This window comes from Xiphophorus maculatus, chromosome 14, assembly GCF_002775205.1.
Source record: "Xiphophorus maculatus strain JP 163 A chromosome 14, X_maculatus-5.0-male, whole genome shotgun sequence".
Lineage (NCBI taxonomy): Eukaryota > Metazoa > Chordata > Actinopteri > Cyprinodontiformes > Poeciliidae > Xiphophorus > Xiphophorus maculatus.
The window spans coordinates 22,918,666-22,931,162 of NC_036456.1; the positions used below are offsets into that span (position 1 = coordinate 22,918,666).

General features: G+C 40.7%; 1 protein-coding gene across 1 annotated transcript; it reads left to right on the forward strand.

Annotated features, from left to right (window-relative positions):
* The first annotated feature begins 4,439 nt into the window (after positions 1–4,439).
* Positions 4,440–6,592, forward strand: LOC111611232 (ladderlectin-like). Its single transcript, XM_023347108.1, has 6 exons — positions 4,440–4,513; positions 4,600–4,700; positions 5,433–5,539; positions 5,702–5,836; positions 5,915–6,026; positions 6,220–6,592. Exons 2-6 carry the CDS (start codon positions 4,625–4,627, stop codon positions 6,294–6,296), a joined length of 507 nt encoding a protein of 168 aa, XP_023202876.1. The 5' UTR covers positions 4,440–4,513; positions 4,600–4,624; the 3' UTR covers positions 6,297–6,592.
* Positions 6,593–12,497: the final 5,905 nt, after the last annotated feature.

Consider the following 12,497-nt stretch of genomic DNA (forward strand, 5'->3'; position numbering starts at 1 on the left):
TAAGACTCCTTATTTCTTACCAGATTATTAAGCAAAATTAAACTCAATTTTATCAATTGAATATGTTTTTTTACATTTTAATATTTTTATGTTTCTTGCTTGGTAGCACAGTAGAGTAGTTGTCTTGTAGTAGTTGGATTGTTGTCTTGCAACAAGAGCACCGTTTCTGCATAGCATGTGTTCCCTCTGGGTACAGTGGCTTCCTCTGACCGTTTAAATATGAATGTTGGGTCAACAGGTCACTCTAAACTGTCCCTATGTGTCTATGAGTGTGGATGATTTTATGTCCTGTGTGTTTGTGTTGTCCTGTGATGGACTGGTGACATTTCCAGGGTCTACCTGCTTTGTCCCCACTGGAGAGAGACACCAGCAACACAGAGGCTGCACTGGTAAACAGGAACAGACGGTGGTGGAGTGCTGAAATATTTTGGGCCCTTCCAAATTCATGAGCCATCTATGCCTACTAACACTGAGGTAGACATTGCACACTTTACTTTTAGATTCAATTAACAAATAACATCACGATAAGTTTAAAACTTCATAATATTAGCAGATAAACATAAGGTGCATTAAGATGCAGCAAAGGCAAAATGTATGAAACTATTAGTTGCACAACAACGGTTTTGTGCTCATGAAGCATTTCTCCCCTCAGACAGTTTTTCAGCTTTGGCTTGTTTTTTAGGCTTTCTTCCACTTGACCATAAAGTCTCCCACATGCCATTTGGCACAAACTCCAGTCCAGGATTAATGAGCGTTTTCTGTAACAGTTACTTTCTCATTTCTACTCTCCCATAAAGCTCTGACTGGTGAAGAACTAACGTGTTGTCTGCAGAGTCTTTCCCATCTGAGATGCTCATCCTTGCTATAATGTTAACTTTCTGCTCCTGTCTATGGGGTTAAAGGTCAGTTTTGACCCGTCTTTAAATCACTAAAAAATGTACTCAAAATGTTATTTTTGGCATATTTGTTTTGTAACTCTTGTTAACTTTATTAGGCTTCCTTTTTCATCAAAAAATATGTTTTAATATTTTTTGTGTGGTGTCCAGTGACTTTTTTTCAGCTTTCACATCATATTCAATTAGAAAAAAAGTTAAATGGTCTTTAAGAGAAACATTAATATATATTTGATATTTATATTATCTGACTAACCCTCGAACCCGCTGGTGGACACCTTCGGTGAGGGATGCCGTCAGGCTGAAGAAGGAGTCCTATCGGGCCTTTTTGGCCTGTGGGACTCCGGAAGCAGCTGATGGGTACCGGCGGGCGAAGCGGCATGTGGCTCGGGCGGTTGCTGAGGCAAAAACTCGGGCGTGGGAGGAGTTTGGAAAGGCCATGGAGAAAGACTTCCGTACGGCTTCGAGGCGATTCTGGTCCACCATCCGGCGTCTCAGGGGGGGAAGCGGTGCAGCACCAACACTGTTTATAGTGGGGATGGTGTGCTGCTGACCTCTACTCGGGACATTGTGGGCCGGTGGGCAGAGTACTTCGAAGACCTCCTCAATCCCACCAACATGCCTTTCACTGAGGAAGCGGAGCCTGGGGACTCTGGGTTGGGCTCTCCAATCTCTGGGGACGAGGTCGCCGAGGTGATTAAAAAGCTCCTCGGTGGCAAGGCCCCGGGGGTGGATGAGATCCGCCCGGAGTTCCTTAAGGCTCTGGATGTTGTAGGGTTGTGTTGGTTGACGCGACTCTGCAATATCGCATGGACATCGGGGGCAGTTCCCCTGGATTGGCAGACTGGGGTGGTGGTCCCCCTGTTCAAAAAGGGGGACCGGAGGGTGTACTCCAATTATAGAGGGGTCACACTCTTAAGCCTCCCTGGCAAGGTCTATTCGGGGATACTGGAGAGGAGGGTCCGTCGGATAGTCGAACCTCGGATTCAGGAAGAGCAGTGTGGTTTTCGTCCTGGTCGTGGAACACTGGACCAGCTCTACACCCTCGGCAGGGTTCTGGAGGGTGCATGGGAGTTCGCCCAACCAGTCTACATGTGTTTTGTGGACTTGGAGAAGGCTTTCGACCGTGTCCCTTGGGGAGCCCTGTGGGGGGTTCTCCGGGAGTATGGGGTACTGGGCCCTTTGATACGGGCTGTCAGGTCCCTGTATGACCGGTGTCAGAGTCTGGTCCGCATTGCCGGCAGTAAGTCGGGCTCGTTTCCGGTGAGAGTTGGACTCCGCCAGGGCTGCCCTTTGTCACCGATTCTGTTCATCACTTTCATGGACAGAATTTCTAGGCGCAGCCAAGGTGTTGAGGGGATCCGATTTGGTGGCCTTAGGATCTCATCTCTGCTTCTCGCAGACGATGTGGTCCTTTTGGCTTCATCAGATCGTGATCTGCAGCTCTCGCTGGAGCGGTTCGCAGCCGAGTGTGAAGCGGCCGGGATGGGGATCAGTGCCTCCAAATCCGAGGTCAGGGTCTTGAGCCGGATAAGGGTAGAGTGCCTTCTCCGGGTCAGGGGGGGTGTCCTGCCCCAAGTGGAGGAGTTTAAGTATCTCGGGATCTTGTTCACGAATGAGGGAAGAAGGGAGCGGGAGATCGACAGGCGGATTGGCGCAGCGTCTGCTGTCAAGCGGGCGCTGTACCGGTCCGTCGTGGTGAAGAGAGAGCTGAGCCAAAAAGCGAAGCTCTTGATTTACCGGTCGATCTACGTTCCCTCCCTCATCTATGGTCATGAGGTTTGGGTCATGACCGAAAGAACGAGATCGCGGATACAAGCGACCGAAATGGGTTTTCTCCGTAGGGTGGCTGGGCTCTCCCTTAGAGATAGGGTGAGAAGCTCAGTCATCCGGGAGGGACTCAGAGTAGAGCCGCTGCTCCTTCACATCGAGAGGAGCCAGTTGAGGTGGCTTGGGCATCTGGTCAGGATGCCTCCTGGACGCCTCCCTGGTGAGGTGTTCCGGGCACGTCCCACCGGGAGGAGGCCCCGGGGAAGACCCAGGACACGCTGGAGAGACTATGTCTCTTGGCTGGCCTGGGAACGCCTCGGGATTCCCCCGGAAGAGCTAGAAGAAGTGGCCGGGGAGAGGGAAGTCTGGGCCTCCCTTCTGAAGCTGCTACCCCCGCGACCCGACCTCGGATAAGCGGAAGAAGATGGATGGATGGATGGATGGATTATCTGACTGTTACTGAGGAACATTAGAAAACATCTTATGAATAAATATAGTGTGTTCATTGATAATGAAAATAATATTATGATATTAACTAGAATCCCACTTATTCTAGCATCTCATATCTCCCATATGAGATGCTTAAGCTAGTAGCTCCTTCATAGGTGTCCTCAGTTTCCCTTTATAGTCACTCAGTTTTTATTTTAAGTCAACATCAACATGATGAAAGTGGACCTTGAGTAGTCTCTGGCACTGACCAGGTATATGCTCATTTAGGATAGCTGCACATATATAGGCCTGTCACGATAACAAATTCTGCTGAGCGATTAATTGTCTCAAAAATTATTGCTATAAACGATAATATTGTTTGAAGACCTCTTTACGCTGATTTAATGGAAATTATGTAATAATGCATGCGATTTCCTACCAAAGATAGATACACGTTATTTTCAAAAGAACACTTAACACGGGAACTGATAAACAAAACAAACAAAACAATCAAAAACAAAAATAAGATGGATTCTCAGTCTCCATTAACAAAACATTTACTTGAATAAAAACTAAACAACATAAAGCCAAAGTGGAAATAAATACCGCATTCAACCAAAAGAGTGCAGATTATGAAGTCTGTATATTATGTAGCCCTTCAGAAATAATTAGATTTAAATAGAGAAAATAGGATTCAATAGTTCACACTACATGATTTTTTGCCCAGATTTTCCCCTTATTACAATCTTAGAATGTCCGCCATTCCAAGACTGTCGCTTGCGATTTCGTAACCGATCATCCTGTAGTGTGTGGTGTGTTACGGTAGATCGTCGTTGACGCTCCGATCTAAATCAGGGGTTTTTCCCGACTGGGAGCTTAACGCAGCCTGTTGAATGTGACAGGTATCCAATCAGAAAGCACAGATTCCCTCCCTCTTAAGGTTATCTTCCTTTTTTGGTCTAAATAGAAATTAAATGATAAACATACACTAGAAGGAAAATAAATAGCATTTATGATTGTAGGTGGAAGCAAAGATTTGCACTGTGACCTTTGAAAAAACTGCACCAAAAAACAATGGCTACCAACAAGAAGACTTTGTTGCCTGGTTGTTGGAAGCCAACGACGGCCTGGTTGGCTTCAGTGGCTTTCCTTGAGACGACATTTGTTGTGACTTGCCGCTGTATAGAACTCTTCTTGCTGCAACTGTCACATCCATGACGAGCACAAAGATGAGGTTTAGTTTTGCTCAATGGTGAATGATGAGGCAAGGTATGAACTAGATCAGGTTATGGGGTGCAATTCTGTGGAATTTTTATCAGTGTCATTTCCTCATGTTGTGTCAAGACTAGAAGATCTATAAATATCCAGTGATTCTACAGTGAAGGCAGAAGGTGCTAAGAAGACAGATCATTCTTCATCAGGTTTGCTGATCAAATTTCTGCTCATCTTTTTTTCGACATGTTTGAATATTATTAACATTTATGCTTTATTTCAATTTGTCCTCCAGATTGCCTCATCACTAGATCTCCATCATGAAGTTGTCGGTTGTTTTCCTTCTTGTTTTCTCCATGATGGCTCTGACCAGTGGTGTCAGGTACTTTCATCACGGTGAGTATTTATTCATTATGAAGCCCTGGTTAAGTTACTAAAACACAGAAACACAAACTAACTAGTTTAAAGTATCTACAGCTGCTCCAGATCATGGCTTTACTGGTAAACATTATTTGGTGTTTTTTGTCATTGTTTTCTGATTTCCTAAGTGTGACTGCTTGGAACCCCAATTCTGATCCTTAGTAAATATGACATATCTTCTTGTAGTACACTTTACTAAAACACATCCTGTTTCTTCAGTATACTTTATAGATGTATTATTTTAATGTCTTTACTGTTCCTTGTACACACATCATGGTTATGGCCAGCACAAGTGTAACTGGTTTTCCTGTCATTGAGGGAGTTAGCTTTTTAAATAAATGTAATGTTGAGTCATTAAGATTAATGCCACATACACTATTGGGTGTGCTGATAAATCAGCAGACATCTAAAGATCATCCACTGTCCTCTTCTGCTCTGCCATGAGAGATTTGACTGAGAAACCCGTCCAGCAGGTCATGTTTGCTCATTTTCATTAAAAAATGGTCACCCTTTTGATGCCAACATAGTGACTTTTTTGCTATATTTAGCAAAAAAGCATATTTTTCAGACAAAAATAGAAAAATCAGTTTCAGCTAAAATGAGACTAGACAGGTCAGGCTTTTTAAAGTTTGATCAGCCAGAAAACTGGAGTCAGTGCACCTCTGACATACAGCTCTTGACTGGAAGTCTGCATTTGTTTGTTATCAGGACGATTTTACTGGCGGCATTTCAGGATCTGTCCTCATGGCTGGACTAAAATCAACAGTCGCTGCTTTCGCTATGTTGCCACACCCATGACTTGGGCGAATGCTGAGGTGATTTCCAACAAGAATGTTCTCTTAATTTCTTTTGCTATCTTTTATTTCACTTTTCTTGATCAACAAAACCAACTAATACCTCAGAAAATTGCTAAAATAATTGTCTACTGCTCTTCACTATTCTCATTAAACACTACACCATTATTTGTTTTTCTGTAGAAAAACTGTCTGTCTATGGGAGCAAACCTTGCATCAGTTCACAACTTGTACGAGTACCACCAGATTCAGGCTATGATACATAGAAGAAGTTGTAATTCCAGAGAAGCATGGCTTGGAGGCACTGATGCACAGCAGGTATTTTTGCCAGTTCACTTTATTGTGTATTTTGTGAAACCCTGAATGAAATGTGTCATCTGCTGAACACTATTCTAGGAGAGAACCTGGTTGTGGAGCGACGGACGTCCTATGAGGTACACAAACTGGTGTCGAGGAGAGCCTAACAATGCTGGAGGCACCCAGCACTGTTTGCAGATGAACTTTTCAGGTAAAGGAAAATATCACACGTCTGTGTACATCACACTGTACATTTACTGTATCAACAGCAGGAGTTTATGCTCATTTTTGGGGGCAAGAAGGTTCATTTCATCATCCTTTCCAATCATTTTCTTAATACTGCGTCGGTCACTTCAGGGTTTCAGTACGTGATGTTTGACTGATATTTGTTCTCTTGCTTTTAGGTGCAAAGTGCTGGGATGACTTGTGGTGTAATCACAATCTACCTTCTGTCTGCGCCAAGAGATTCCGAAGACGGTGAGGTTCCCAAAGAGGCCTGATGTGTAAAACAGAACCAGTGGAGGATCAGTGCTAGGTGTTTCTGTTTACCTGCCTTTCTGCAGCTTCATAGAAAACCCAAAAGATATTTCTGCTTCTTTACTTCATATAATTTCTCTCTTTACTGCAAACTAAGGAACGAAGCGATAAGCAAACAGCAGCTGGATCGTCTCTCTTTAATAAGAGCAGACTGAATGAGTTATAAGAAAAAATTATCTATGCAAAACTTTCTTCTATTCTTTGGCCAAGCAAAAATAAAATTTTGAGGAATCAAAACAAGATGGTGTGTGGTTTATTCTGTCTTTGTGTTGTTCTGATTTAACATTATCATACACTAGTTATTACAATTTAAATAATACATTATATCAAATAACTTTTTACATTTTTAATACATAGTATTTCTGTACAAATATGATTATTTTATTGTTCAAGCATCAAAAAGATATGTTTTCTTGTGCAACATTTCAAGTTCACATACAAATTATGATATTCCAAAAACACAATTTTTTAGATTTATACAACTTTTAAGTTTTGTCAGCAAACATTTTCCTCTCCCGTCTCCACCATTAAATAATGTCATAGATGTGTCATTATTTCCTGAATCCCTATGCAAAGAAAAACATTTCAAAAATATATTTCATGATTAAGAATAACAATCGTTTGAAATGGGTGAAGAAAGGAATAGCTTGGGAACAGGATCAGGATGACACATTACTAAGGGGTATTCACACTTCCTCTATCTGCACTAGACAGTGTCTAATACAATTTGAGGTTTTACATGCATTGCTCTAATGATAAACTTTCTGGAATATACCAGTACTTTTCAGATGCCATGCAGACAAAGCTACTGTAGATTTTACATTTTGGTCTTGTCAACTATTAAACAGCTTTTGAGAAAACTTCTTCCTTTGTTGCCCGGAAGGTTTGCCTGGTGCAACAGCTTCTTCCTCATGTAGGACTCCTACATGAGGCATAAGTGGCGTTTGTACTGTTAAAATGGCAGCTATAAACATTTTTAGAAGAGATCTCAAATGTGTGGATCTGAACTTGTGACCGGCTCTGCTCTCTAATCCCAGTGGACACCAGGGATCCATTGTATTTATATGTAGTATGCATTTATGTTGAGCCATCTAAAATCCCTAACTAATTCAAGTGTTACAAAAAGCTAGCAAAAACAGTAAAAAGTTCACCAGTTTGTAATTTAATCACTGTTTTAATCCAGGTATTTTTTGATTTTTTTTTTTATTGTCAAGGAAAATCCCATCTGAGACATCGAGGTCAGGATTTGGCCTGCAGTGCACCTAGGCCTGTCACGATAACAAATTTTGCTGAGCGATTAATTGTCTCAAAAATTATTGCAATAAACGATAATATTGTTTGAAGACCTCTTTACACTGATTTAATGGAATTGACGTAATAACGCATGTGATTTCCTGCCAAAGATAGATGCACTTTATTTTCAAAAGAATATTTAACACTGGAACTGATAAACAAAATAAACAAAACAACCAAAAATAAGATGGATTCTCAGTCTCCATTAATAAAACTTTTACTTGAATAAAAACTAAACAACATAAAGCCAAAGTGGAAATAAATACTGCATTCAACCAAAAGAGGGCAGATTATGAAGTCTGTATACTATTTAGCCCTTCAGAAATAATTAGATTTAAATAGAGAAAATGGGCACATCGACTACCTGATACAATAGTTCACACTACATGTTTTTTTTGCCCAGATTTTCCCCTTACAACAATCTTAGAACATCCGCCGTTCTAAGATTGTTGTTTGCGATTTCGTAACCTATCATCCTGTAGTGTGTGGTGTGTTATGGTAGATCTTCGTGGCCTCTTTGACTGGGAGCTTTAACACAGCCTGTTGACTGTGACAGGTAGCCAATCAGAAAGCACAGATTCCCTCCGTGCTTTCTGAGGGGAAATTATGGAGGGGAATCCCAAACAGCTGACACGAAGCAACCCAAAGTCCAGCCGATGATATGTTGAAACAACATTAATGTTTATTCAACATTTTGTGCAAAGAATATAGAAATGACAAGGAGAGGAGTTGGAGTGATATTGCTACCGCAGTTGATAAACCCGGTAACTTTTCAGCTGTTCTTCATTACGTGACATAAATTGGTTGTAATGATTTTCATTCAGTCAGGACTTTACGCTGACACTAGCCACATGCATTGCAGGTAGATTGTAGTAAAGCATTGATTAATGCCTGGTTTTAAAATTAGGTAACTGAACTTGTAGCCATTATTTTGTGCCCATTGTTGGACACCACACGGCAGGATCGAACCCGATCAAACTGTTATACCTAGGATTTCTGTCGGCTAGTTTGTTTTCTCTCAGGTTTTGAAAATGGGCCGACAATTGGCCGACAGCTCTAAGATTGTGCAGTGTGCGCTGGGCATTACACTAAGGATATGAGGAAAGGAGGGTCAGTGGAGAGCACCGGAGTTGAGCCTTTTTTCGTTCAGTGTCATCAACAGAAAGAGAAAGACGCCGGAAGAGAAGATAAAGCCGAAAATTAAAATGAGGTTGATAGTTTTAATTTATTGTACGATTAATTGATGTATTGTTTATCGCGACAGGCCTAAGTGCAGGAAATATTCAGATGTGAGCCAGAAGAGGTTGTATGAAGGTAAAACCTCAATAGTTCCTCTAGTCTATGTTTAAAACAAGAGAAATGACTTGGTGTTCTTTTTGCAGGAGGGTGCAGTACAAGGTATGAACAGCAGATGGTGCCAATAATAGTGCCATGTCATTTCATGTAAAAATGTGTTATGTGTTGACTATACATAAAGGGCTTTAGTGTTCCTAAATACTCCATTCCTTTTTATATTTGCAGCTCAGCAAAAACAGCCTTTGACAAAGATGTAATCAGACAAAAGACTAGTAACTAATACCAGCATAAGCTGTGCTTCAGATGTTAATGGTGAGTTGCAGATCACTGAAAGAAAGACAAACAAGAAGCTGCAAAAAGAGGCTGAATATCGCAGAGAGCTGTCAGCACAAAGGACGATTCACCAGGAGAAAGAGACTATCAACAAAATACAATGAAGGACATCAGATCTCAACAACATTCTGCTTTTCATTCCCTGTACCCCACCAAACATCTTCAGACTTCAACACAGACAGCTCAGTCGTCACTGGATCAGAAACAGAACTGAGATCTAGCAGGACAAGTAGAGACACAAGTTCATTATCTTAGGTCATCAGAGTTTCATTAATGACTTTTAAAAGTGCTGTCACTGCAGTGATGGGCTCTAAAACCAGACAGAAACTTTCCAAACAGTGCTGTTTTACTGCTAACTGTCTTATTCCAGTTTGTTAGTTAGGAAGGGAAGGCGACTCAGAAGTGTATAACCGATTCGGTTTTCTTGATCAAGAGCTGATTGTTTTTAAATGCTTATAAATAGCAACACAAAGCTATGGGGATATTAATCAAATTAATCAAAGTTAGCTTTGAAGTGGCAGATTCCTTTGTAAGTTAATATTATTGAAAGCATGAAAGAATATCTTAGTGAAATTCAAAATGTAGTTTTTGCAAAGGATTCATGAAAGATATGAATATGCATGTTTAGATACCACATAGTGTAGACCTTAGTAAGGATGACTAAGCAATTTGTAAAACCCTGAGAAGGTGAAGAAACACAAAGTGACAGTTCTTAATTTATATTCTGATTTTATCTTAGGCATATTTTTCTTCACCTAAGACTCCTTATTTCTTGCCAGATTATTAAGCAAAATTAAACTCAATTTTACCAATTGAATATGTTTTTTTACATTTTAATATTTTTATGTTTCTTGCTTGGTAGCACAGTAGAGTAGTTGTCTTGTAGTAGTTGGATTGTTGTCTTGCAACAAGAGCACCGTTTCTGCATAGCATGTGTTCTCTCTGGGTACAGTGGCTTCCTCTGACCGTTTAAATATGAATGTTGGGTCAACAGGTCACTCTAAACTGTCCCTATGTGTCTATGGGTGTGGATGATTTTATGGTCTGTGTTTGTGTTGTCCTGTGCTGGACTGGTGATGTTTCCAGGGTCTACCTGCTTTGTCCCCACTGGAGAGAGACACCAGCAACACAGAGGCTGCACTGGTAAACAGGAACAGACGGTGGTGGAGTGCTGAAATATTTTGGGCCCTTCCAAATTCATGAGCCATCTATGCCTACTAACACTGAGGTAGACATTGCACACGTTACTTTTAGATTCAATAAACAAATAACGTCACGATAAGTTTAAAACTTCATAGTATTAGTAGATAAACATTAGCTGCATTAATATGCAGCAAAGGCAAAATGTATGAAACTACTAGTTGCACAACAACGGTTTTGTGCTCATGAAGCATTTCTCCCCTCAGACAGTTTTTCAGCTTTGGCTTGTTTTTTAGGCTTTCTTCCACTTGACCATAAAGTCTCCCACATGCCATTTGGCACAAACTCCAGTCCAGGATTAATGAGCGTTTTCTGTAACAGTTACTTTCTCATTTCTACTCTCCCATAAAGCTCTGACTGGTGAAGAACTAACGTGTTGCATGCAGAGTCTTTCCCATCTGAGATGCTCATCCTTGCTATAATGTTAACTTTCTGTTCCTGTCTATGGGGTTTAGGGTCAGTGTGGAACCGTCTTTAAATCACTAAAAAATGTACTCAAAATGTTATTTTTGGCATATTTGTTTTGTAACTCTTGTTAACTTTATTAGGCTTCCTTTTTCATCAAAAAATATGTTTTAATATTTTTTGTGTGCTGTCCAGTGACTTTTTTCAGCTTTCACATCATATTCAATTAGAAAAAAAAGTTAAATGATCTTTACGTGAAACATTAATATTTATTTGATATTTATATTATCTGACTGTTACTGAGGAACATTAGAAAACATCTTATGAATCAATATATTGTGTTCATTGATAATGAAAATAATATTATGATATTAACTAGAATACCACTTATTCTACCATCTCATATCTCCCATATGAGATGCTTAAGCTTGTAGCTCCTTCATAGGTGTCCTCAGTTTCCCCTTATAGTCACTCAGTTTCTGTGGATGACAAATGGGCAAATTGCTTTTACTGTTCTTGGTGTAAAGGTCCACACACACTTGGGGGTACTTCAGTCTGCGGAGGTCCGCATGTACTCGAGGCAGACTCAACACAGACTAGAAAGGAACATCTGCCATACATGCCCACCCAAAGACCAATTTTTACCACGGTGTATGCGTACTCGGTGTCGCACAGTAAACTCCCTGGTGGAAACAGTGTTCACATCAAACTGTTTTTAATGTGACACCAAGATGATAAGGTTGAGAATAGTTTTTACATCACTTCATATTATTTTAAGTCAACATCAACATGATGAAAGTGGACATTGAGTAGTCTCTGGCACTGACCAGGTATATGCTCACTTAGGATATCTGCACATATAGATTTAAAATTATTACGTCAACCACAACTGTGCTATTGGAACACAATAAACTAAGATTAATATGATCGGATTCCATTTGATTAGTTAATTTCATCAAAGCTTGCTGCTGCTCCGATGCACAGCAGGATGCTGCGATGGCTCAACAGTGGCTCGCTGACTTGCTCGCAGCATGATGATGTGACTGCCATTTTCTGTCCCACACTGAAGCTGAGGCTTTCCAGATGGAGAAGAAACAGAGTTTGGTGTCAACTAGCTCATCAAATTTGCTAGTTTCCATTATGATTGTGAGAAATAAAGGAATTTGTCACAAGGAAATAGGCAGTCAGAACGTTCGAATATTAAGTCTCAAATGAACGTGCTGCTCACGAACTGTCCAGTATGTTCAAGTACTGTATGTGGGGACATTAAGGTTATCTTCCTTTCTGTTCTAAATAGAAATTAAATGATAAACAGACACTACAAGGAAAATAAATAACATCTATGATTGTAGGTGGAAGCAAAGATTTGCACTGACCAACTGCACAAAAAAAACAAAGGCTACCAACAAGAAGTTAACAACCAGGCGCATTAAAGTATAGGCCTTAGTCGCTACACTTTCCGTTAATTTTCGTGGAACATTAATTCTAAGAACTCTTCTTGCCACAACTGTCAACCATGACGAGCACAAAGATGAGGTTTAGTTTTGCTCAATGGTGAGTGATGAGGCAAGGTATGAACTAGATCTCGTTATGGGGTGCAATTCTGTGGAATTTTTAT